The sequence below is a fragment of the Bombina bombina genome, chromosome 1, assembly GCF_027579735.1.
Source record: "Bombina bombina isolate aBomBom1 chromosome 1, aBomBom1.pri, whole genome shotgun sequence".
Classification (NCBI taxonomy): Eukaryota; Metazoa; Chordata; class Amphibia; order Anura; family Bombinatoridae; genus Bombina; species Bombina bombina.
The window spans coordinates 1402097183-1402120560 of NC_069499.1; the positions used below are offsets into that span (position 1 = coordinate 1402097183).

Below are 23378 nucleotides of genomic sequence, written 5' to 3' on the forward strand. Positions count from 1 at the left end.
TCCGTGTACATGAAAGAATGAATGGGGCCATGTATTGTGAGATGTTGAGTGCAAACCTCCTTCCATCAGCAAGGGCATTGAAGATGAAATGTGGCTGGGTCTTTCAGCATGACAATTATCCCAAACACAGCACCCGGGCAATGAAGGAGTGGCTTCGTAAGAAGCATTTCAAGGTCCTGGAGTGGCCTAGCCAGTCTCCAGATCTCAACCCCATAGAAAACCTTTGGAGGGAGTTGAAAGTCTGTGTTGCCCAGCGACAGCCCCAAAACATCACTGCTCTAGAGGAGATCTGCAAGCAGGAATGGGCCAACATACCAGCTACAGTGTGTGACAACCTTGTGAAGACTTACAGAAAATGTTTGACCTCTGTCATTGCCAACAAAGGATATATAACAAAGTATTGAGATGAACTTTTGATATTGACCAAATACTTATTTTCCACCATAATTTGCAAATAAATTCTTTCCAAATCAGACAATGTGATTGTCTGGATTTGTTTCCACATTTTGTCTCTCATAGTTGAGGTATACCTATGATGAAAATTACAGGCCTCTCTCATCTTCTTAAGTGGGAGAACTTGCACAATTGGTGGCTGACTAAATACTTTTTTTCCCCACTGTATGTGTGTGTGTGTGTGTGTTATGTCAGAAATCTTTTGCAAACATATTTACATGTCCCGAAGTTCCTTTTTTTGTTCTAAACAATGTTGTCTGTCATATATCTGTGTTTATTTATACCACTATATGTATATATTGTAAATGTATTATTATTCTGAGCAGGAATACTTTTGAATATAACATGTAATCAGAGTGTCAAATGTATTTATTTGAAATCTATGGCTATTTTAAAGGGATAGGAAAGTGAAAATTTAAGTTGTACTAGTTGGAGCTGCTACTAATTGGTGCCTGCACACATTTGTCTCTTGTGATTGGCTAAATAGATGTGTTCAGCTAGCTGCCAGTACTGCAATGCTGTTCCTTCAGCAAATGATAATAATCGAGTGAAGCAAATTTGATAATAGAAGTAAATTGGAAAGTTGTTTAAAATTGTTTGTTCTATCCAAATCTTGAAATAATATTTTGGGGTTTCCTGTCCCTTTAATAGCTGGGCCAGGGTTCTCTCTGCACCTGTCTTACCCCTCCTGATTGCAATCTATTTTTAAAAACCACCACTTCACAGGTGTTATAAAATGGCCTGGCATATAAGATGACATTTCTTACTGAAAAAGAAATTCAAGAGAAGGAAGAAATGCACTGAACATATCATGACAGTAAATAGATGAATTTAATTTCTGCTGTATCTGAATCATGACAGTTTAAAGTTAGGAGGGCTATCCCTTTGAGCTATCAGCTTAAGATTTTATTGAAATTAACATCAATTCAAATTTTAAAATCCTTGTCTAAAATATTACACTGTGTGTCCTACTGTCAACATCATGTTTATATTTAATACTAATTTCCCATATACATACTTTCAAAGTATAATACACAATGTAACAAATGGCACTTACAAGTTCTGATGAGTGATCAATGACAGAAGTATCAAGCAATTTGATTCGTTAGTGATAGTTTATAATGTATATTTGAATCAGATTGGCTGATGTCATAAGTCATGTGATTATGCATATTCCAATCAAAAGAGGTGTAAAAATTCACTAGTGTGTGGGTTATTTATGAGTTTGCGTCATAATTGATTTGAAAAGTGTTGCTTCAAATATGGCGCGAAGTGGAGAGTGGGAATTGTATTACATGGCTTAAACATGGTGCACATAGATTTTTAAAAAAAAATAAAAAGGAAGTTAGCTATATTATGTTCTGTATTTATTTCATTTTTGTCTCTATATCTATTAGTGCGACAAGTTTGGGGCAAAACTTTGCACCAAATATGTAGAAATAATATTGTCCCCTTGATTTGTAATGAGAGACAAAGTTGTAGCATAATCCATCAGTAGTAATGTATTTTTCATTTTTATCCCTATATCTACTAGTGCACCAAATGTGGATCAATAATATTGTTTGATTTTTGAAGGGTATACATATTTAATAATGTTTTAAATTGAGTTTTATTAGGTGATATGCTTCACTCTCTCGCAGCATCTAACATAAGATTTAAGTGTTTTCCGATTCCCATTGACTTCTATAGCATCCGCCACCTCAAGGGTGGCGGATTGAAAACTAGGTACGCTGCGTCGGATAAGACGTGAGCATAACTATTCTTTTTTTGATAACTTCTTGACAGCTTCAAATTGTGTCGAATAGGAGGGCGAATACTGAGAATTACGCTTAAATTCAACAGGTTTTCTATTTGCATCGATCTGCATTGAATTGAGACCGGCGAATTGTATGTTATGTCACAAAATTCTAATTATTCCGATCTTGACACTTTGATAACTATGGCGCATCAATCTCGCAACAACTACAATGCGGAATTCAAGCGTATTTTCAGTTGACGCTTTGATAAATAGGCCTCACTATCTGAATCACGAAAGAAAAAATGTGGGTTCAGTGTCCCTGAGAAGCTTGGTGGCTTGACCTGTAGGTCCGTGACTGGTATGAAGTCTTTTCTGCGGCCTGTGTAAAATGGTGCTATCCGCCTAAGCAGCCGAACTTGCGCTGTATTCTACAGTTCAGTTGGATCCATAAGGTGTCTCGATAATGGAGTACTAGATGTGGTGTCTCCGGCACTGCTCCACAACGTGTCAGCTCTCTAAACACTTAGCCGCCTTATCCGGATTCTGTATTGCGTGAAGGTAGCAAGCTATAGCGCTGCCGCCGTGTTGTCCTACTGAATGGTCGCAGCCATCAGGTACAAGGCATCGGTCAGGATCAGCAGAGTAGCGGTGTAGTGATAGATGTTTGGGGTTTAACTATAAAGTGAGTTTTAGGGCTGAAATGAGAGTAATTAGGGATCTTTGTTTGGGAGCTCTCTCGGTGTGCGACCTATCTCTTCTCGTGCTGGCTCCGCCCCTTCCATATTTTTGTATTTCAATATCTAATTTTTACCTTTTATATAGTTTGTAAATTATGATTCTTTGTGAGTACCATTGTAATGTATGCTTCCCCTTCACATGTTTAAAACAGGGAACACCCCTTTGTGAAACACACTGTTCTAGAGGTAAAAATTGCCTTTATTGAATTAGGACACAGACCTCCCAACTGTCCCTATTTGAGAGAAAAAGTCCCTGATTCTAAGCTCTGTCCCTCTGAAACATATGTCCCTATTTGCAGAATTTCCCTTAGCCCCACCCACATATTACCCAGACACTCCCACAAACTTCCCAGACACACCTACTGACCAACCAGACACACCCACAATCTCTCTCCACTAACCACCCATTATCCCACCCCTCCCAGCACAGTTCCATGCACAAAACTGTAACGGTCGTCCATAAACCTCCTTAGTCCCTGATTCCAAGCAACAAATGCTGGGAAGTATGAGACAGGGACCTCATAGAACTGGTAAGATTTCCTATAGAATCTCACAAACTCACAGCTTTTTAGAACTGGGCCTTATGTGTGAATTTCAAATGTTTAGATGTTTTAAGGATACATTTTAAAGTTATTTCTGTTTTGCTTCCCCCTGTATCACATGACAGCCATCAGCCAATCACAAATGCATGTGTTGTGAATTCTTACACATGCTCAGTAGGAGCTGGGGCCTCAGAAAGTGTGAAAAAGGAAAATATTATAACCTGGAAACAGTTTTAAAATTGCATATTTTATCTGAATCATGAAAATTAGTTTTGGCATTTAAGTTTTTGAAAATATAAGAGTGGATACTATGTGCTGTGCATCCTTAAATAAATGTATTGTCTTTCATTAGATCTAAATAAAATATTGATAACCTAAGCTGTAATTAATAAAATGTAATTATCTGTGAATATATCCCTGTACAAAATTACAGTTCTATAAAGTTTAATATATACAATCTAGACAAGCATAGGTAAACACATTTCTTTTGGACAAAACATTTGTCACACAATAACATATCTATATTTATTTGTCTGTTATTCTTTCATGGGCTGTTCAGAATTAATTTGTTAATGAAAATCCATTCACCAGATATTTCCTATGGGTGATGTCTTCATAGCAGTAGAATGACAGCTGGAACTTAAATAAAGTAATACATAATAAAGTATTGCTTCAAGTAAGCAGCAGCGCAAAGAAAAGGAACAAAGCAGCACCAAGAACAAAAGAACAAAAGTACATATTTATTCTTTTACACACAAATCTATCACCTGACAACAACATTGCTGGATTATTCTTAAATTTAACGGTTTTAATGCCTGAACAAGTCAACAATTTGTTTTTTGTTACATGCATTTGTTTGTTCATTGTTCTGTTAAAGGGACCTCTTGTTTATAAATTAATGCAATGAATAATTAGTAGTTTTTTACATTCGTCTGAATCTGAATGCTCATGTCTAATACAAACAGGAAATATTGATTATGGAAATAGCAGAAATTAGAAGAAATTTGATAATTGTACTAAAAGTACCTAGTTAAATATTGCAATATTTCAAGTACTTACTGTACACTCTAAGATCAAATCGTTGTATACATGTAGTTTCATCACTGAGGAGTATATTTGCTGTGTAGGTCCTCTGGTCTTCATCTGTTACAAACAGAAACTTTAAAGAAGCATCTTGTTCACTTTGCAGTTTTTTCTTTAGTTTATTCCTTTGAATATCAATTTGACCGTTTGCTGATGTCTTTGCAAGATACTCCTCTCCAGCAGTCCAAACAATATTTTGAATATTAATAGATTTATCCACTTGTAGAATTACATCCTCTTTCTCTGTCCCATTGACAATTATTGTATCTCCACATAATGTTTTACATGAAATATCTGCAAAAGAAAGTTACTTGTTATTTCCTAGCAGTAACAACAAAACATTTATAAGCCATTAATAAAAACTGAAAATGCTTAGGGAATACCTTCATTAACATCTGACCGTTAGACTTTAAAGATATCTCCTTTATGTAGCTGCTGTAGAATCTGTTCAAAATAAGACTTGTAGACTATAATTATAATTATATTGGTTTTATGAAGAAAAAATAAATGTTTCTCATGTATAAGGCACATAGATTGCTCATTTACATATCCTTACCCAGAATTCCCCACTTTAGGCTAGATTACGAGAGGAGCGTTATTTAGCACTTCTGCTCGAGCATAAACTTTACTAGACAGAAGCTTTTTGCATGCGTCGGGTTGAAAGTAAAAAAGTTTGCATTCAAGCAAAACCAGACGTGCGCTATACCAAATACCGGTATATCTATATATACCTATACCTGTATATTTATTCCTCTAAATAAATACTTATAAATATCTATTTTGCCTTAGAAGTATCACATATAAAGAACATACTGTAGAAATGTAAAATATACGTAGCGCGATTTGTGTTTCGCAATTTATATGAAGAATTGTGAAGAAGATTACCTTTTGAATATTATTCCATGACCATCTAGTAGATTCTAGTGCATGGTGTTGTACTGCATCATTACCTTCTTTTTTCGTTTGATTATACACACTGTTATAATTTTACTATACACTGTATATATATATATATATATATATATATATATATATATATATATATGCTATATATATATATATATATATACTGTATATATATATATATATATATATATATATATATATATATATATATAGTATATATCAATTGTATGTATACCCAGACTCAGCAAATGTCCAAAGGGATACAGAGCAGGCAAACACAGGATAACTTCAAACAAGCCTTTAATGCCCAGTGCGACCTTATAGGGCCTTAAATCATAACGTTTCAGCTCAACCTAGAGCTTTAATCAAATGGAGGCCAGACAAACGTAACTAACTTACAAACCATAGCTCCTTAAATACCCATTCACAATACCATAATAATTACAAAGAGTGAAAGCAGATGATCCTACCATCGTGATTATGCTTCAGCGTGTAGCGGCATAAAGACACGCTCAGCCACGTGCCGCAGGATAATGTTATCGGCAATCACGTATGTTACCATAACAACCATGTAAGCAAAAAGTAAAATATATCAACGTTACACTGCAATCAAGACACAATGTGAATGCTGAACTATCCTAATATCTTCCAGCATAATATGTGCAAAGACTAACTTATAAGGATATTCAATACTATTAATATAGATAAGGGGGCCTATTTATCAAAGGTCTTGCGGACCTGATCCGACAGTGCGGATCAGGTCCGCAAGACCTTGCTGAATGCGGAGAGCAATATTCAGCATTGCACCAGCAGCTCACAAGAGCTGCTGGTGCAACGCCGCCCCCTGCAGACTCGTGGCCAATGGGCCGCCAGCAGAGAGGTGTCAATCAACCCGATCGTACTCGATCGGGTTGATTTCCGGCGATTCCTGTCCGCCTGCTCAGAGCAGGCGGACAGGGTTATGGAGCAGCGGTCTTTAGACTCGTCAGAAACACGGGCCCTCAAGCTCCATTCGGAGCTTGATAAATGGGCCCCATAGTGTAACATAACCATCTCATGTTAAAACACTTTCTAACTTGTTGAAAATGCCTGGCCACAGGCTGATCAGAACAGCCATTTTTAATAGCCTGTCGGATTGGTGATTTGTGGTTTGCTAAACGTTCTCTGAATGTTGTGTTCATCTTGCCAATGTAATATAGGAAACAAGGACAGATGATCATATAGATTACATACTCAGACATATATGTTAGTCTGTTTTTAATTTCAAATGTCCTGTTAAGCTTTTCTCTCTTGTTGTATTCTGCTGGTATTACAAGTTGAAAAAAACGTATTTTGCGCTAGCGGTAACTCGAAAAACGCAAAAATCCTAAGCAGAGTTTTCTCATGCTCGTCCATGTAACGTTCATGTAAATCAATGGAGAAAAAAAAGTGAAAACAAACCAAACACCCTACCATAAGCCCCTAGCCTATTAACCCCTAAACCGCCATCCCCCCACATCACAATAAATAAATTATACTATTAACCCCTAAACCACCATACCCACATCGCAAAATTTTGTATTAATAGGATTAAATATTTTTTGGGGGGGGAATTACTTTTTTATTTTATGTAAATTTAGACTAATTATTTTTTGAAATGTTAGGATTTTTTCTTTTTTTAATGTTATGTTTTTTTTTATTTTTGGTATTGTGAGATTTTTTATTTTTAGTAATTTTAGGTTTATTTTTAAAGGTAAGATTAGGTTTTATTTATTTTTACAGGTAAGGTTTTTTTTTTTGGTAGTTAGGATTTATTTTGTAATTTTTGTTTATTTTCATTTGGCTTGGGTTAGTGGGTGTTAGGTTAGGGGGTTTAGATGTAAGTTTATTACTTTGCTTTGTGGGGGCTGTCGGTTTAGGGGTTAATAGTATTATTTAGTGTTTGCGATGTGGGGGATGGCGATTTAGAGGTTAATATTTTATTTAGGTACTTTAGCCATGTGGGGGCTGGCGGTTTTAGGGGTAAATAGTATTATTTTGTGTTTGCAATGTGGGGGTATGGTGGTTTAGGGGTTAAAAGTTTATTTATGGGTGTAAGTGTACTTTCTAATGTATTTTTGTTGTGTTTTGTGCAACTTTTTATTTTTGGAAACCAATTTACCACAGCTCTTAGATTGCGGAAAGGATAGAAGCGTAAACTTGCTGAAATTGTAATATCAGCAAAATGAAAATGGCTAGCGAAATCGTGATTGCGCTAGGGCAAAACCATTCATGCCTCACTTGTAATCTAGACCATAATGTTCTTTGTAAAATAATTATAATGTGGGCATTAATAACTGTGGGTATAGAGTGCTCATTATAAAGTGTTTTAACATGAGATTGTTATGTTACACTGTATCTATATTGATAGTATTGTATTTCCTTATAAGTTTGTCTTTGGACACATTATGCTGGTAGATGTTAGGCTATTGTAGCATCCACATTATGTCATGCTTACAGTGTAACACTGCTATATTTTGCTTTTTGTATACACGGTTGTTATGGTAACATCGGCGATTGCCAATGACATCCTCATGTGGCACTCGGCTGAACATGTCTGTATGCCACTACACACTGAAGCATAATCACGAAAGTAGGATAAGCTGCTTTCTCTCTTTGTAATTATTAAGGTATTGTGAATGAGTATTTTAAGGGTTTTAGTTGGTGTGTTTGTTACAGTTTGAGCTGAAACGTTATTTTTGTAAACTTGCACTGGGCATTAAAGGCTTGTTTGAAATTATCCTGTGATTGCCTGCTCTGTATCCCTTTGGATGTTTGCAGAGTCTGGGTATACATACAATTGCTAGATGAGATTACTAGCAGTGCACCAGGAGGTTGTGGTTGATGGTGTGTACCGTTTTTACTTGGAATGAAATGAATATATAAACATTTTTGCACAAACAAATATCTAAGTAAAACAAGAAATGTGTTTAGGCCAGACATTTGTTTTCATACAAATATGTATTTGTTTAAATATTGGCCCATTCATCGATTCAATGGCATACTGAGTGGACAAATGGAAATGGGATTAAATAAGGGCCGCAACAAAAGTTTTCATGTTTAATTTTATTAGTGTAATTTATAAAGTTTTCATTCTGAACTTTCGGCTCCCAAAAAAGGATAGAGGTGAGTGGGAAGGAGCTGAGATTGACAAATGAGCTCCTTCATTTGCAGTGATGAACGATTCATGTGTACTTCCCCTGTCCAATCCTGATAGATTGATATGAGGGCCAGCAAGTCAGGCCAGGGGCATATTTTGGCCTAGGCAAACAAGGCACTTGCCTATGCCAGCAGATTGACAGGGGGGCAGCACAATTTTTGTGGCTATATTTATAAGAAGCTTGCAGTTATAATTGGAGATTTTGCTCAAGGAGCTTACATTCTAGGGGGTATAATAAAGAGTGCCCATAGAAGTAACTCTGAAACTTTCATTTATTCAGCTAGCTATTGCCTCTAGTTCTGTCGGTTTTCAGCACTCAGTATTGTGTTTGGGGAAAAATTGTTTCAATAAATCTGTTTGTTTTGTTTTTTTACATATATTGCAGCAATACATAGATGTGTGTCTGTGTATGTACAGTATGTGTGTATTTGTGTGTGTGTATATATATATATATATATATATATATATATATGTGTGTGTGTGTGTGTGTTTGTATGTGTATGTGCCTGTTTTTGTGTGTATAGTGAACATTTACTTACTGAAACATTTTGGGGGATGAGGGGCAGCAGAACTTTGAGTGCCTAGGGAGCATAAAACCTAAATACTTCACTGAGTCAGACATTAAATACCAAACAGGCTTGTCCAATACACTGTTAACCTAGCATAGGGAGGCGGTAGTCTAGTGAACATCAGTCATATACTAGTCATTTTTACTTCAGCTCATGACCAGTACAGTGGTGTGTGTCTGTGTCAGCTTGCTGAGCTGTTGTTTGCTGCAAAATTGTGCAGAATAAGACTTTTTCTTGCAGTGCATTGTAACTGCACACATACTGTACTTTTTTTCACTCGGGAACCAGGGAATTATAAAAAATTTTTATTTTAGTGTTAAAGAGTTGTGGCCTAAGTTATAGCAGCGAGGCATTGCTGTGTTATTATTGTTGCCTTTATTTTGGGAAAAGAAAAAAAATTAAAATGTATTTCATTTTCCCCCTTTGGGCTAGATTACGAGTGGCGTGTTGAATCATTTTTTTTTTGCTCACAAGCAAACACAGCTGAAAGGAAACTTTTAACACTTGTTGCTCTCACACTTAGCTGACACCGCTTAAGAACTACAGCGTTAAACTTGAAGGTAGTTATGAATATTTTACATTGCAATGTTCTTCACATAGAAGAAAATGTTCTTTTTATTTTCAAATATATATTTATATATAGGAAAACATCAATCAGGGGATCTGCACACGCAATAAACTTCCAACTTTCGGGGTGCTCTGGGTAGGAAAAGTAAACAAATGAAATAAACAGGTCCTGCACTCTCTGCTGTGAAAACACAAACTTCTTTAATTGAACTGTGACGTTTCGGGGTAGTTAGCCATTTCCTCAGACAGATAACAAATGTAGTGCAACTTACATGCTAAACACCTGCAGCTTCTCATCTGCGCAACTGAGCATGCTCAGAGATAACTACGGTGGCTGCATTGGGACAAACAACTAAAAGCAAAGTTAAAAATGGAAAATGCCTTAAATTACAATGTAACAATGTTCATATAAACAAAAAAACAAAAATGTAACCTAATTTGCCCTGATATATGTGATAAATAACTTGTCTTCATAATATGTAACAAAACTGAGCAAAAACAAAAATTAGCTACAAATAAATATTATATCTTAACTACTGAGGGAAATAAGTAAGATGTTACTTACAAAAAAACAGGCAAGTAATGATTATCAAGTGTAATTATGAAATCCATACCCTGTAACAGGACATAATTAATTTGACCAGGGAGACAAATGAAACCTACCTACCGCAAATATTGCTTTAACTAGGTGGGAATATGTCAAAAAGACATAAAAATTATGAATACAATCTTAAAGGGACACTGAACCCAAATTTTTTCTTTTGTAATTCAGAAAGAGCATGCAATTTTAAGCAACTTTCTAATTTACTCCTATTATCAATTTTTCTTCGTTCCCTTGCTATCATTATTTGAAAAAGAAGGCATCTAAGCTTTTTTGTGGTTTCAGTACTCTGGACAGCACTTTTTTATTGGTGGATGAATTTATCCACCGATCAGCAAGGACAACCCAGGTTGTTCACAAAAATGGGCCGGCATCTAAACTTACATTCTTGCATTTCAAATAAAGATACCAAGAGAATGAAGAAAATTTGATAATAGGAGTAAATTAGAAAGTTGCTTAAAATTTCATGCTCAATCTGAATCACGATAGAAAATTTTTGGGTACAGTGTCCCTTTAATCATCCCTGTATAATCTAATAACTGACAGACTCAGAGTATGACTATCAGATTAGTATGAATCTATGGCTAGCTGTACTACACAATATACTATTACGTTAAAATATGTACAAACAGGATCATTACAAGAAACATTGCATATCAAAATGGTTATTAAGACCAGGTGTAAATCCACCTGGTCTCTTTTTGCAACAACAATTTGGCCAATTTGGGCAATCACAGGGCATCCATACGTGCTGCCCTAGCCACTGGTGAAAGTGATCAGCCAGTGGCTAGACACTTTTTGTCTGCCAAACATACTGTGGCCGATTTGCGATACGTGATGATTGATCACGTCCCTCCCTTACTGAGAGAGGGTAATAGGGCCAAATTGTTGTTGCAAAAAGAGACCAGGTGGATTTACACCTTGGATACTTTAGTACCTAGGGGCCTTAATACCCATTTTGATATGCAATGTTTCTTGTAATGATCCTGTTTGTACATATTTTACACGTAATAGTATATTGCGTAGTACAGCTAGCCATAGATTCATACTAATCTGATAGTCATACTCTGAGTCTGTCAGTTATTAGATTATACAGGGATGATTAAGATTGTATTCATAATTTTTATGTCTTTTTGACATATTCCCACCTAGTTAAAGCAACATTTGCGGAGGTAGGTTTCATTTGTCTCCCTGGTCAAATGAATTATGTCCTGTTACAGGGTATGGATTTCATAATTACACTTGATATTCATTACTTGCCTGTTTTTTTGTAAGTAACATCTTACTTATTTCCCTCAGTAGTTAAGATATAGGCCTCGATCTGAATATGCAGCGTCGCCCACAAAAGCCGGGGACGCCAAATTTTGCGCTGGTTTGGTATCACATATACGGCGTAACCTAGAAGTTACGCTCGTATATTTCTGCCTTCGGCCGTAGTTTTTGGCCCATAGACAGGTATACCAAACCAGCGCAGTTTGGTATCCAATATACAGCGTAAGGACTTACGTGGCGAAAATGGAGAATTTTCACCTCGCCACAAATTGCAGGCGTAGTAAGCCTTGCGCTGTGTATTGGAGCCCCGTAACACCCTAAACTAGCTGCAAAATAAAACCTAACACCATGCGCAATGTCTATCTACCTGTCAACCGCGATCCCCCGCCGCAATCCCTAATAAAGTGTTTAACCCCTAAACTGCCGCTCCCGGACCCCGCCGCCAGCTACATTATCTATATCACCCTCTAATCTGAGCCCCCTACACTGCCGCTAGCTACATTAAATGTTTTACCCCTAATGTGAGCCCCCTACCCCGCCGACACCTACATTAACTATGTTACCCCCTAATATGATCCCCCTACACCGCCGCCACCTATTTAAACTATATTAACCCCTAATGTGAGCCCCCTACACCGCCGCCACCTATATTAAATTATTAGCCCCTAATCTAATCCCCCTATACCGCCGCCACCTATATTAAATTATTAACCCCTAATCTAATCCCCCTATACCGCCGCCACCTATATTAAATTATTAACCCCTAATCTAATCCCCCTATACCGCTGCCACCTATATTAAATTAATTAACCCCTAAAATACTAAAATATCCCTACCACTAAACCTAAGTCTAACCCTACAAATAGCCCTGAAAAAAATAATAAATGTATTACCCCCTAATCTAATCCCCCTACACCGCCGCCACCTATATTAACTATATTAACCCTAATTATATTAGGGTTAATATAGTTAATATAGTTATTATATTATATATATTAACTATATTAACCCTAATTATATTAGGGTTAATATAGTTAATATAGTTATTATATTATATATATATATATATATTAAGTATAATAACCCTATCTAACTCTAACACCCCTAACTAAATTCTTATTAAAATAAATCTAATTAATATTAATATTATTAATTAAAATATACCTATTTATCAGCCAATAGAATGCGAGCTCAATCTGATTGGCTGATTGGATCAGCCAATCGGATTGAACTTGAATCTGATTGGCTGATTGAATCAGCCAATCAGATTTTCTTACCTCAATTCCGATTGGCTGATAGAATCCTATCAGCCAATCAGAATTCGAGGGACGCCATCTTGGATGACGTCATTTAAAGGAAACTTCATACGTCGTTCAGTCGTCGGGCCAGCTGGATGTTCCGCGTCGGAGGTCGGAAGAAAGAAGATTGTAGATGCCGCTTGGAGGATAACTTCGCCCCGATGGAGGACCTCTTCTTTGCCGCTTGGATGAAGACATCGCCGGGATGGAAGACTTCTTCTTTGCCGCTTGGATGAAGACATCGCCCGGATGGAAGACTTCTTCTTTGCCGCTTGGATGAAGACATCGCCCGGATTGGATGAAGAGTTCGGCCTGGCTGGGTGAAGACGACTCAAGGTAGGGAGATCTTCTGGGGCTTAGTGTTAGGTTTTTTTAAGGGGGGTTTGGGTGGGTTTAGAGTAGGGGTATGTGGGTGGTGGGTTGTAATGTTGGGGGGTGGTATTGTGTTTTTTTTTACAGGCAAAAGAGCTGATTACTTTGGGGCATGCCCCGCAAAAAGCCCTTTTAAGGGCTGGTAATAGAGCTGTTAACATTCCCCAAAAACACTTGGATTTTATCTTAATGGGCATCACATTTATATCAAACCATAATTATTTTATTTTTGAAAAACACTTTTTCCGACAAGTACAAGGGACTGCGATGGGGACTACATTTGCCCCATCGTATGCAAATCTATTCATGCACAATTTCGAAGAAAAATACATATGGGCCAATAATCCCCACATCAGTAATCTGATCAAATACTATCGATATATTGACAATATCGTCATGATCTGGAGAGGATCGGAGACTGATTGTAGGGAATTAGTGAACCATATGAATAACAATAACTACAATCTTAAATTCACCTCAAAAGTAGATAAACAATAAGTGGAATTTTTAGATCTCTTGCTCTTTGTTGATGAAAACAGAAAGGTACCAGTATAAAATTATCGCAAACCTACAGATAAAAATGGGTTTTTAAACGCTAAAAGTGGTCACTTATCTAGGTGGAAAACAAACAGGGAGACAGATTATTATAAAGAAGAAGCCATATTGGATAGAAGGTTTAAAGAAAAGGTAATCTGTAGTGGGGAAACAGGAAGGCGCCAATAGGGTGATAACGTTAAGAACCCTGACAGGTAAGTATGAGAAAAGAAAGGTACTCACAAGCAGGGCGGCAAGGCAGGGCGGTACCTTTCTTTTCTCATACTTACCTGTCAGGGTTCTTAACGTTATCACCCTATTGGCGCCTTCCTGTTTCCCCACTACAGATTTCCTAACCGTCGACGCACGCTACAGAAGAGCAGCCTTATATCGGATTGTTTGTTATTGATTTTCGCATTCGTCACCGTGGGCGCACCTCCATCAAGGACTTTTCTTGTTTTTGATTTCTTTAAAGAAAAGGTATATGATCTGAAAGTTATACAAAAGGCTAAAGATAGGGTTAGAAATATGGATAGAAAAAGTATTTTAAAACCTAAGAGTAAAATTTTAGGCCAAAGTGATAATTTGTATAACAATGAGGCTAGATTAATCGCTACATGGTAGTAAAGATATTCAAAATATCCTTAGGAAACATTGGGGAGTTCTGAAAGCAGACCCAGTATTAGGAGTCATTCTACAGGAAAAACCACTAGTAACTTTTAGAAAAAATAGGGACTTGAAAAATATACTAGCTCACACTAAGTTACGTGATACCAACAAAGAAAAAGCACCTATAACAACATGGTTGGAACAAAAACCAGGCACATATAGATGTGGAGTCAATAGATGCGGGATGTGTAGTTTTATTAAAAGAGGTAATTCCTTTGCAAATCATGATGGATCTAAATCTTTTACAATGAAGTATAAAAGCAATTGTGGTACTAATTATGCTGTTTATCTCCTTAGCTGTAGTTGCACCTTTCAACAAATACATCCCATCTCTTCCCTCACTTTTCCCTCATTCGAAACCCACATGATTCGCTTATTCTCCCCTCTCTCTGTACGTGTTGCAGTCTTATACCGACCCCCTGGCTCCTCAACTCAATTTCTAGATCACTTGGCTGCCTGGCTACCTTATTTCCTTTCCTCAGACACCCCTGCCCTCATTCTTGGCGACTTCAACATCCCCCTTAACAATCCCACTGCCTCATCTGCTAAACAACTTCTGCAACTCACTTCCTCTTTCGGTCTGTCACAATGGACTGATTCTCCCACTCACAAAGACGGTCACTCTCTTGACCTGATCTTTAGCTATCGATGCACTCTCTAAAACTTCTCAAACTCCCCTTTTCCTCTTTCTGACCACCATCTCCTTACTTGCAACATATCATCCCTTCCTACAACTCTCCCTCCTTCTACTCCTCACACCAAACTTCACAGAAGCATTATGTCTTTAGATCAGCAACAACTTGCTAATTCCCTTAAACTGCTCCTCTCATCCTTCTCCTCCTTTTCCTACCCTGAACAATCTATCTGCCACTATAATTCCACCCTTATATCCGTCCTTGACAATCTCGCCGCTCTTACCATTGCTCGGAAATCACACACTCATCCTCAGCCCTGGCATAATCCTCTGACACTGTACCTACGCAGATGTTCCCGTACTGCTGAACGGCACTGGAGAAAATCACGGAGTTCAGCTGATTTTCTTCATTACAAATTCATCTTGTACTCCTACTATTCTGCCCTTAATCTCCACAAGCAACACTACTTCTCTACTCTTATCGCTAATCTTTCTTCAAACCCAAAATGTCTGTTCTCCACTTTCAATACTCTCCTCCGCCCTCCCCCACTTCCTAATACAACTTCTCTGTCAGCTCAAGACTTTGCCAGTCACTTCATTAACAAAATTGACTCCATCAGAAATGAAATCAGAATAATTCCATTCTCTCCCCCCTCAAATGCTCTCACTCAACCACAACCCACATAACCTGAAACTTAGTTCATTCTTCCCTGTTACTGAGGAAGAAGTTTCGGCACTTATACTGCGCTCTCACCTCACTACCTGTCCCCTTGACCCTATCCCTCACAGCTACTCCCCTCCCTCTCTGCTACCCTTACCCCTATACTAACACACATTTTCAACCTCTCCCTCAGCACTGGTACATTTCCCTCATCGATGAAACATGCACTGGACATACCTATCCTCAAAAAACCTTCCCTTGATCCTACCTCCCCATCCAACTACCGCCCTATTTCCCTCCTCCCTCTTGCCTCAAAGCTTCTTGAAAAACTTGTATATGCACGCCTATCCCATTTCCTTACATTAAACTCCCTTCTTGACCCGCTGCAATCTGGATTTCATCCCTATCACTCCACAGAGACAGCTATTGTTAAGGTCACCAACGACCTACTTACAGCAAAATCAAAAGGCCACTTCTCTCTGCTTATCCTCCTTGATCTGTCTGCAGCCTTTGACACTGTCGACCACCCTCTTTTGCTCCAAACCCTCCAATCCTTCGGCATCTGTGACACAGCCCTTTCGTGGCTCTCTTCCTACCTGTCAAACCGTACCTTTATTGTAGCCTTCTCTGGGGCCTCCTCTGACCCGTCACCAATTTCTGTTGGAGTACCGCAAGGCTCTGTCCTCGGTCCCCTTCTCTTCTCAATCTATACGTCATCACTAGGTTCCCTAATTAAGTCCCACGGTTTCCAATATCATTTGTATGCCGATGACACCCAAATCTACTTCTCTGCACCAGACCTATCTCCTTCCTTGCTAACCCGTGTCACTAACTGTCTTTCTCACATCTCTTCCTGGATGTCCTCTCACTACCTCAAGCTAAATCTCTCCAAAACTGAGCTCCTCATTTTCCCCCCTTCTTCCAAAATCTCCACCCTCAATATCTCTATAACTGTCGACAACTCCATCATTACCCCTACCCCGCATGCCCGATGTCTCAGGGTCACATTTGACTCAGATATTTCCTTCACTCCTCACATTCAGTCCTTGGCTAAAGCCTGCCGCTTCCACCTTAAAAACATCTCCAAAATTAGACACTTCCTTACACAAGACACAACTAAGATTTTAATCCACTCTCTCATTCTTTCCCGCCTTGATTACTGCAACTCTGTCCTCTCTGGTCTCCCCACCTGACGCCTAGCTCCTTTACAATCCATAATGAATGCCTCTGCCAGACTCATCTTCCTTACACGTCACTCTTCATCTGTTGCTCCTCTCTGCCAATCCCTTCACTGGCTTCCTCTTGCCTCTAGGATCAAACACAAAATTCTCACTCTGACATACAAAGCCCTCAACTGCACTGCTCCCCCCTATATCTCAGACCTTGTCTCCAGATACTCTCCCTCCCGTCCCCTTCACTCTGCTCATGACCTCCTACTCTCCTCCTCTCTGGTTACCTCATCGCTCTCCCATTTACAGGACTTCTCCAGACTGGCTCCCATCTTGTGGAACTCTCTGCCTCACCCCACAAGACTCTCCCCTAGTTTTGAAAGCTTCAAGCACTCCCTAAAGACTCTACTGTTCAGGGATGCATACAACCTATGCTAACCTTACTTTATACCAGTTCCACTCCTCCATTGCTATCCCCTGAACCCCCTTAAGTCCAGCTGTTTGTAGATCACCTTCTTAAGAGCTGATTACAACAGTGCAATTCTTGGTAGGGCCCTCTGCCCATTTGATCCCTTTAATTGTTTTGTTGTACTACCCTCTGTTTACAGCGCTGCAGAATCTTTTGGCGCTCTACAAATAACCTATAATAATAATAATAATAACCTTATCTACATTGGTAGAACAAAAAGGAATGTACAAACCAGGTTGAGTGAGCATATAAATAATATTAAAGCAGGTTTAACAACCTACAGTGTGTTTGAACACTTTAGAATAAGGCATAACAAAGATCCCAGTTGCCTGAAAATACAAATTATAGACTGGATTCCACCAAACAGATATCCAAATAAATTACTCACCCTGAGACGCAGGGAGTCGTATTGGATTTATTAGCTTGACTCCGTGCATCCTCAGGGTCTGAACATAGAAATGGATTTACAAGCTTTCATGTAAAAAATAGCCAGGCTTGTGAGAAAATATCGACAAGTATAGGGTGACACTATTGCCTTTACAATAAGCCCTATGACTCATCAAGCCACTAAAATCATTCAGTATACATGTACTATATTATGTTCCTATTATTAGATTCATAATCATGTTGGTATATGGCACAGAGCATATAAAGATGGAGGTTTTTAACTTTGTATTAATTGTGCATATATATATACTTGTTACATTGTCTATTTATTTATTAATCATGCAAGTTTTAAATGGTGCCTATATATGTATTTTGATATTTGACATCCCGTACATATATATGTATATGTTTTTTTTGTTAAATTCTTTTTATTGAGAGAACAGAAGAAATATAAAGATACAAACATAACAATCTTATGTATCCACACAGGGATAAATGTGTGTCTATACAATTATAATGTTACAAAAATCAGGGCATACGCATTAAGGTTTATGAGCTAGTTGAGGAAGAAAAATAAACACGGTAGTGGTTGAGGTAATACATAAAATATACATAACAACCTATAGTCTGGTATGTCTGTGAGAATTTTTGATATCAAAATTATAATCGTAGGCCTAAGGTCATTCAGATGGATTCAGCAGTTCTCATTTTACATTTAATATCTCATAGTATTTGATATCTCATAGTGATGAATGTCTCGTAGACCGCTGCTGGAGTGAGTGCAAGGGGAAAAAAAAAAGGGGGGGGAAGAGAAGAGAAGATGTGGGAAGGGAGAAATAAGGGGGGGGGGAGAAGGAATCTGTGAAATGTTAAGAATATCATGCGGGTCTTCAGTGTGGGAATTTCTTCAACCAGGGGGACCAGATGTCTAGATAGGAGTCCATCCTATCTAGAACAGAATAGGAGTATGATTCCATTTTCTGAAGGAAATGTGCAGTGGCAATAATTTGTGAGATGGAGTGAGGGGATTTCTGCTTCCATGCCTTCGCAATTTCGAGTTTAACGGACATGAGTAAGTAGATAATGAATGATTTGCGGGTTTGGGACATTGTTGGAAAGCCTACATGTAGAAGGCACGATTGAGGGCTGAGGGCATAGGTGAAATGCATGGAATTGAATATGTGAAACATCTGTGCCCAGACTGGTGCAATTTTTGGGCAGTACCACCAAATGTGGCTCTGTGTGCCTAGCATGCCACATCCTCTCCAACAGGTAGGAGGGTGATTGATGTAGATCCTATGTAAGGTGAAAGGATCCCGGACCCCGCCGCAACTAAATAAATTGTTTAACCCCTAAACCGCCGCTCCCGGACCCCGCCGCAACCTACATTATACATATTAACGTTCAAAAAAGGAAAAAAGTCTGTTGACTCAAAGTTGTTTGCTGGGAAAACTTGTTTATTGCAAAAATCCAAAACAAGTCTAAGTAAACAAAGTAAAGTACAAAGGGTCACAGTGAGGAACGCCTGACGCGTTTCGCGCATGCGTAGATGCGCTTCTTCAGAGGCTCTGAAGAAGCGCATCTACGCATGCGCGAAACGCGTCAGGCGTTCCTCACTGTGACCCTTTGTACTTTACTTTGTTTACTTAGACTTGTTTTGGATTTTTGCAATAAACAAGTTTTCCCAGCAAACAACTTTGAGTCAACAGACTTTTTTCCTTTTTTGAACTTTATTCTATAGCGGAGGATATACCGCATATTGATCTGTTGTTCCAGTAGCCTAACCAGCGTTGATTTCCGGGTCTGCCCGGAACTACAATACCCACAGTGCACCTAGCGACGTCACGGGGAGTGCAAGAGCATACCACGTTACCAGAGCCGGATCTCCAAGCACGCCAAGAAGGACCCACACGCTGCACCCCCACGGAAGGGTTTCCACACCAGTCCGAGGAGAAGTACAGCAGTGCGCCCAGGCACCCCACCAAGTCTTGTGGAATGTAAGAGATCTTCCGGACAGCACTACTATGACTGTTTATTACCTCTGCACTTAGACACCCGTGACAACTAGGTTGGAGTGGCATCTACACTATCACCCGATAAGTACGGAGCTTAACACCAGGAACCAACGCTGGGACTTTTGTATGTACTGTACATTGACTGTTGTCCCTGACAAATACGGATTTTACTGGGACTGATTCCCTGGAAATATGAGGGTGTTATATTTAAACTATCCATAACCCCTTTTGGGAATCCTCATACTGAACACTTGCTTTGCTCTTTGAATTTTCTTTATACATATTAACCCCTAATCTGCCACCCCCTACACTGCTGCAACTAAATAAAGTTATTACCCCCTAAACCGCTGCTCCCGGACCCCGCCGCAACTATAATAAATATGTTAACCCCTAAACCGCCGCTCCCGGACCCCGCCGCCACCTATAATAAATTTATTAACCCCTATCCTGCCCCACCTATACCGCCGCCACCTATAATAAATTTATTAACCCCTATCCTGCCCCCCCCTACACCGCCGCCACTATAATAAAATTATTAACCCCTAAACCTAAGTCTAACACTAACCCTAACACCCCCTAACTTAAATATTAATTAAATAAATCTAAATAATATTACTCTTATTAACTACATTAATCCTATTTAAAACTAAATACTTACCTATAAAATAATCCCTAAGATAGCTACAATATAACTAATAATTACATTGTAGCTATCTTAGGATTTATATTTATTTTACAGGCAACTTTGTATTTATTTTAACTAGGTACAATAGTTATTAAATAGTTATTAACTATTTAATAACTACCTAGCTAAAAGAAATACAAAATTACCTGTAAAATAAATCCTAACCTAAGTTACAATTAAACCTAACACTACACTATCATTAAATTAATTAAATAAATTAGCTACCAATACCTACAATTAAATACAATTAAATAAACTAAACTAAATTACAAAAACAAGCAAACACTAAATTACAGAAAATAAAAAAATATTACAAGAATTTTAAACTAATTACACCTAATCTAAGCCCCCTAATAAAATAAAATAAAAAATAAAAATAATAAAAGTCCCTAACCTATTCTACATTACCAAGTAACCAGCTCTTTTACCAGCCCTAAAAAGGGCTTTTTGCGGGGCATTGCCCCAAAGTAATCAGCTCTTTTGCCTGTAAAAAAAAATACAACCCCCCCAACATTAAAACCCACCACCCACATACCCCTACTCTAACCCACCCAAAACTCCCCTTAAATAAACTGCTTTTTAACGCCCGCTGGTATTAAGAGTCTTGCAGGTACAGGTGTACCGCTCACTTTTTTTTTCACCACTCGAAAATACCGCAAATCCACTTATGCCAATTGCGTATCCTATCTTTTCAATGGAATTTTCCTAACTCCGGTATTACGAGTCTTCCTAAAAGTGAGCGGTACACCCTCTCCTGTCAAGACTCCTACTACATTTGAAAGTCAGTAGTTAAGAGTTTTATGGGCTAACGCTGTAGCATAAAACTCTTAACTAAAGTGCTAAAAAGTACACTAACACCCATAAACTACCTATTAACCCCTAAGCCCCCCCCACATCGCAAACACTAAAATAAATTGTTTAACCCCTAATCTGCCTAACCGGACATCGCCGCCACTTTAATAAATATATTAACCCCTAAACTGCCACACTCCTGCCTCGTAAACACTAGTTAAATATTATTAACCCCTAATCTGCCAACCCTAACATCGCCGCAACCTACCTACATTTATTAACCCCTAATCTGCTGCCCCAACGTCGCCGCCACTATATTAAATGTATTAACCCCTAAATCTAAGTCTAACCCTAACCCTAACACCCCCTAACTTAAATATAATTTAAATAAATCTAAATAAAATAACTACGATTAAATAAATTAGTCCTATTTAAAACTAAATACTTACCTATAAAATAAACCCTAAGATACAATATAACTAATAATTACATTGTAGCTACCTTAGGGTTTATTTTTATTTTACAGGCAAGTTTGTATTTATTTTAACTAGGTACAATAGTTATTAAATAGTTATTAACTATTTAATAACTAACTAGTTAAAATGAAGACAAAAGTACCTGTAAAATAAAACCTTACCCAAGTAACAATTACACCTAACACTACACTATAAATAAATTAATTAGCTACATTAAATTAAATTAATTACAATTAACCCACCCAATCCCCCATTAATAAAATGTCTTCATCCGGACGGCATCTTCATCCATCCGACGCGGAGCGGGTCCATCTTCAAGACATCCGATGCAGAGCATCCTCTTCGTTCTTGATCCGACGACTTTATGACTGGTCCTTTAAATGACGTCATCCAAGATGGCGTCCCTTGAATTACGATTGGCTGATAGAATTCTATCAGCCAATCGGAATTAAGGTAGAAAAAATCCTATTGGCTGATTGGAACAGCCAATAGGATTGAGCTCGCATTCTATTGGCTGATTGGAACAGCCAATAGAATGCGAGCTGAATCCTATTAGCTGATTGCATCAGCCAATAGGATTTTTTCTACCTTAATTCCGATTGGCTGATAGAATTCTATCAGCCAATCGGAATTCAAGGGACGCCATCTTGGATGACATAATTTAAAGGACCAGTCATTCAGTCGTCGGATCAAGAACAAAGAGAATGCTCCGCGTCGGATGTCTTGAAGATGGACCCACTCTGCTCCAGATGGATGAAGATAGAAGATGCCGTCTGGATGAAGACTTCTGCCCATCTGGAGGACCTCTTCTGCCCAGATTTTATGAAGACTTCTGCCCGTCTGGAGGACCACTTCGCCCGGCTTCGTTGAGGACTTTGGCCCGGTTGGGTGAAGACTTCTCAAGGTAGGGTGATCTTCAAGGGGTTAGTGTTAGATTTTATTAAGGGGGGATTGGGAGGGTTTCAGAGTAGGGTTGGGTGTGTGGGTGGTGGTTTGTAATGTTGGGGGGGGGTATTGTACTTTTTTTTACAGGTAAAAGAGCTGATTACTTTGGGGCAATGCCCTGCAAAAAGCCCTTTTAAGGGCTATTTGTAATTTAGTATAGGGTAGGGCTTTTTTATTTTGGGGGGCTTTTGTATTTTATTAGGGGGATTAGATTAGGTGTAATTAGTTTAAAAAACTTGTAATTCTTTTTTTATTTTCTGTAATTTAGTGTTTGTTTTTTTTGTACTTTAGTTTATTTTACTTAATTGTAATTAATTTAAGTTAATGTAGCTAATTAATTTATTTATAGTGTAGTGTTAGGTGTAATTCTAACTTAGGTAAGGTTTTATTTTACAGGTACTTTTGTCTTTATTTTAGCTAGGTAGTTATTAAATAGTTAATAACTATTTAATAACTATTGTACCTAGTTAAAATAAATACAAACTTGCCTGTAAAATAAAAATAAACCCTAAGCTAGTTACAATGTAACTATTAGTTATATTATAGCTAGCTTAGGGTTTATTTTATAGGTAAGTATTTAGTTTTAAATAAGAATAATTTAGTTAATGATAGTAATTTTATTTAGA

At 38.0% G+C, this 23378-nt stretch overlaps 1 protein-coding gene across 1 annotated transcript in view; it reads right to left on the reverse strand.

The window, feature by feature from the left end:
- The window catches only part of LOC128665245 (SLAM family member 5), a 316692-nt gene that overhangs the window by 194391 nt on the left and 98923 nt on the right, over positions 1-23378 (reverse strand). The window contains exon 2 of the mRNA XM_053719918.1: positions 4530-4847. Coding sequence (XP_053575893.1) covers positions 4530-4847 — 318 coding nt within the window. The remainder of the gene's footprint in view (positions 1-4529; positions 4848-23378) is intronic.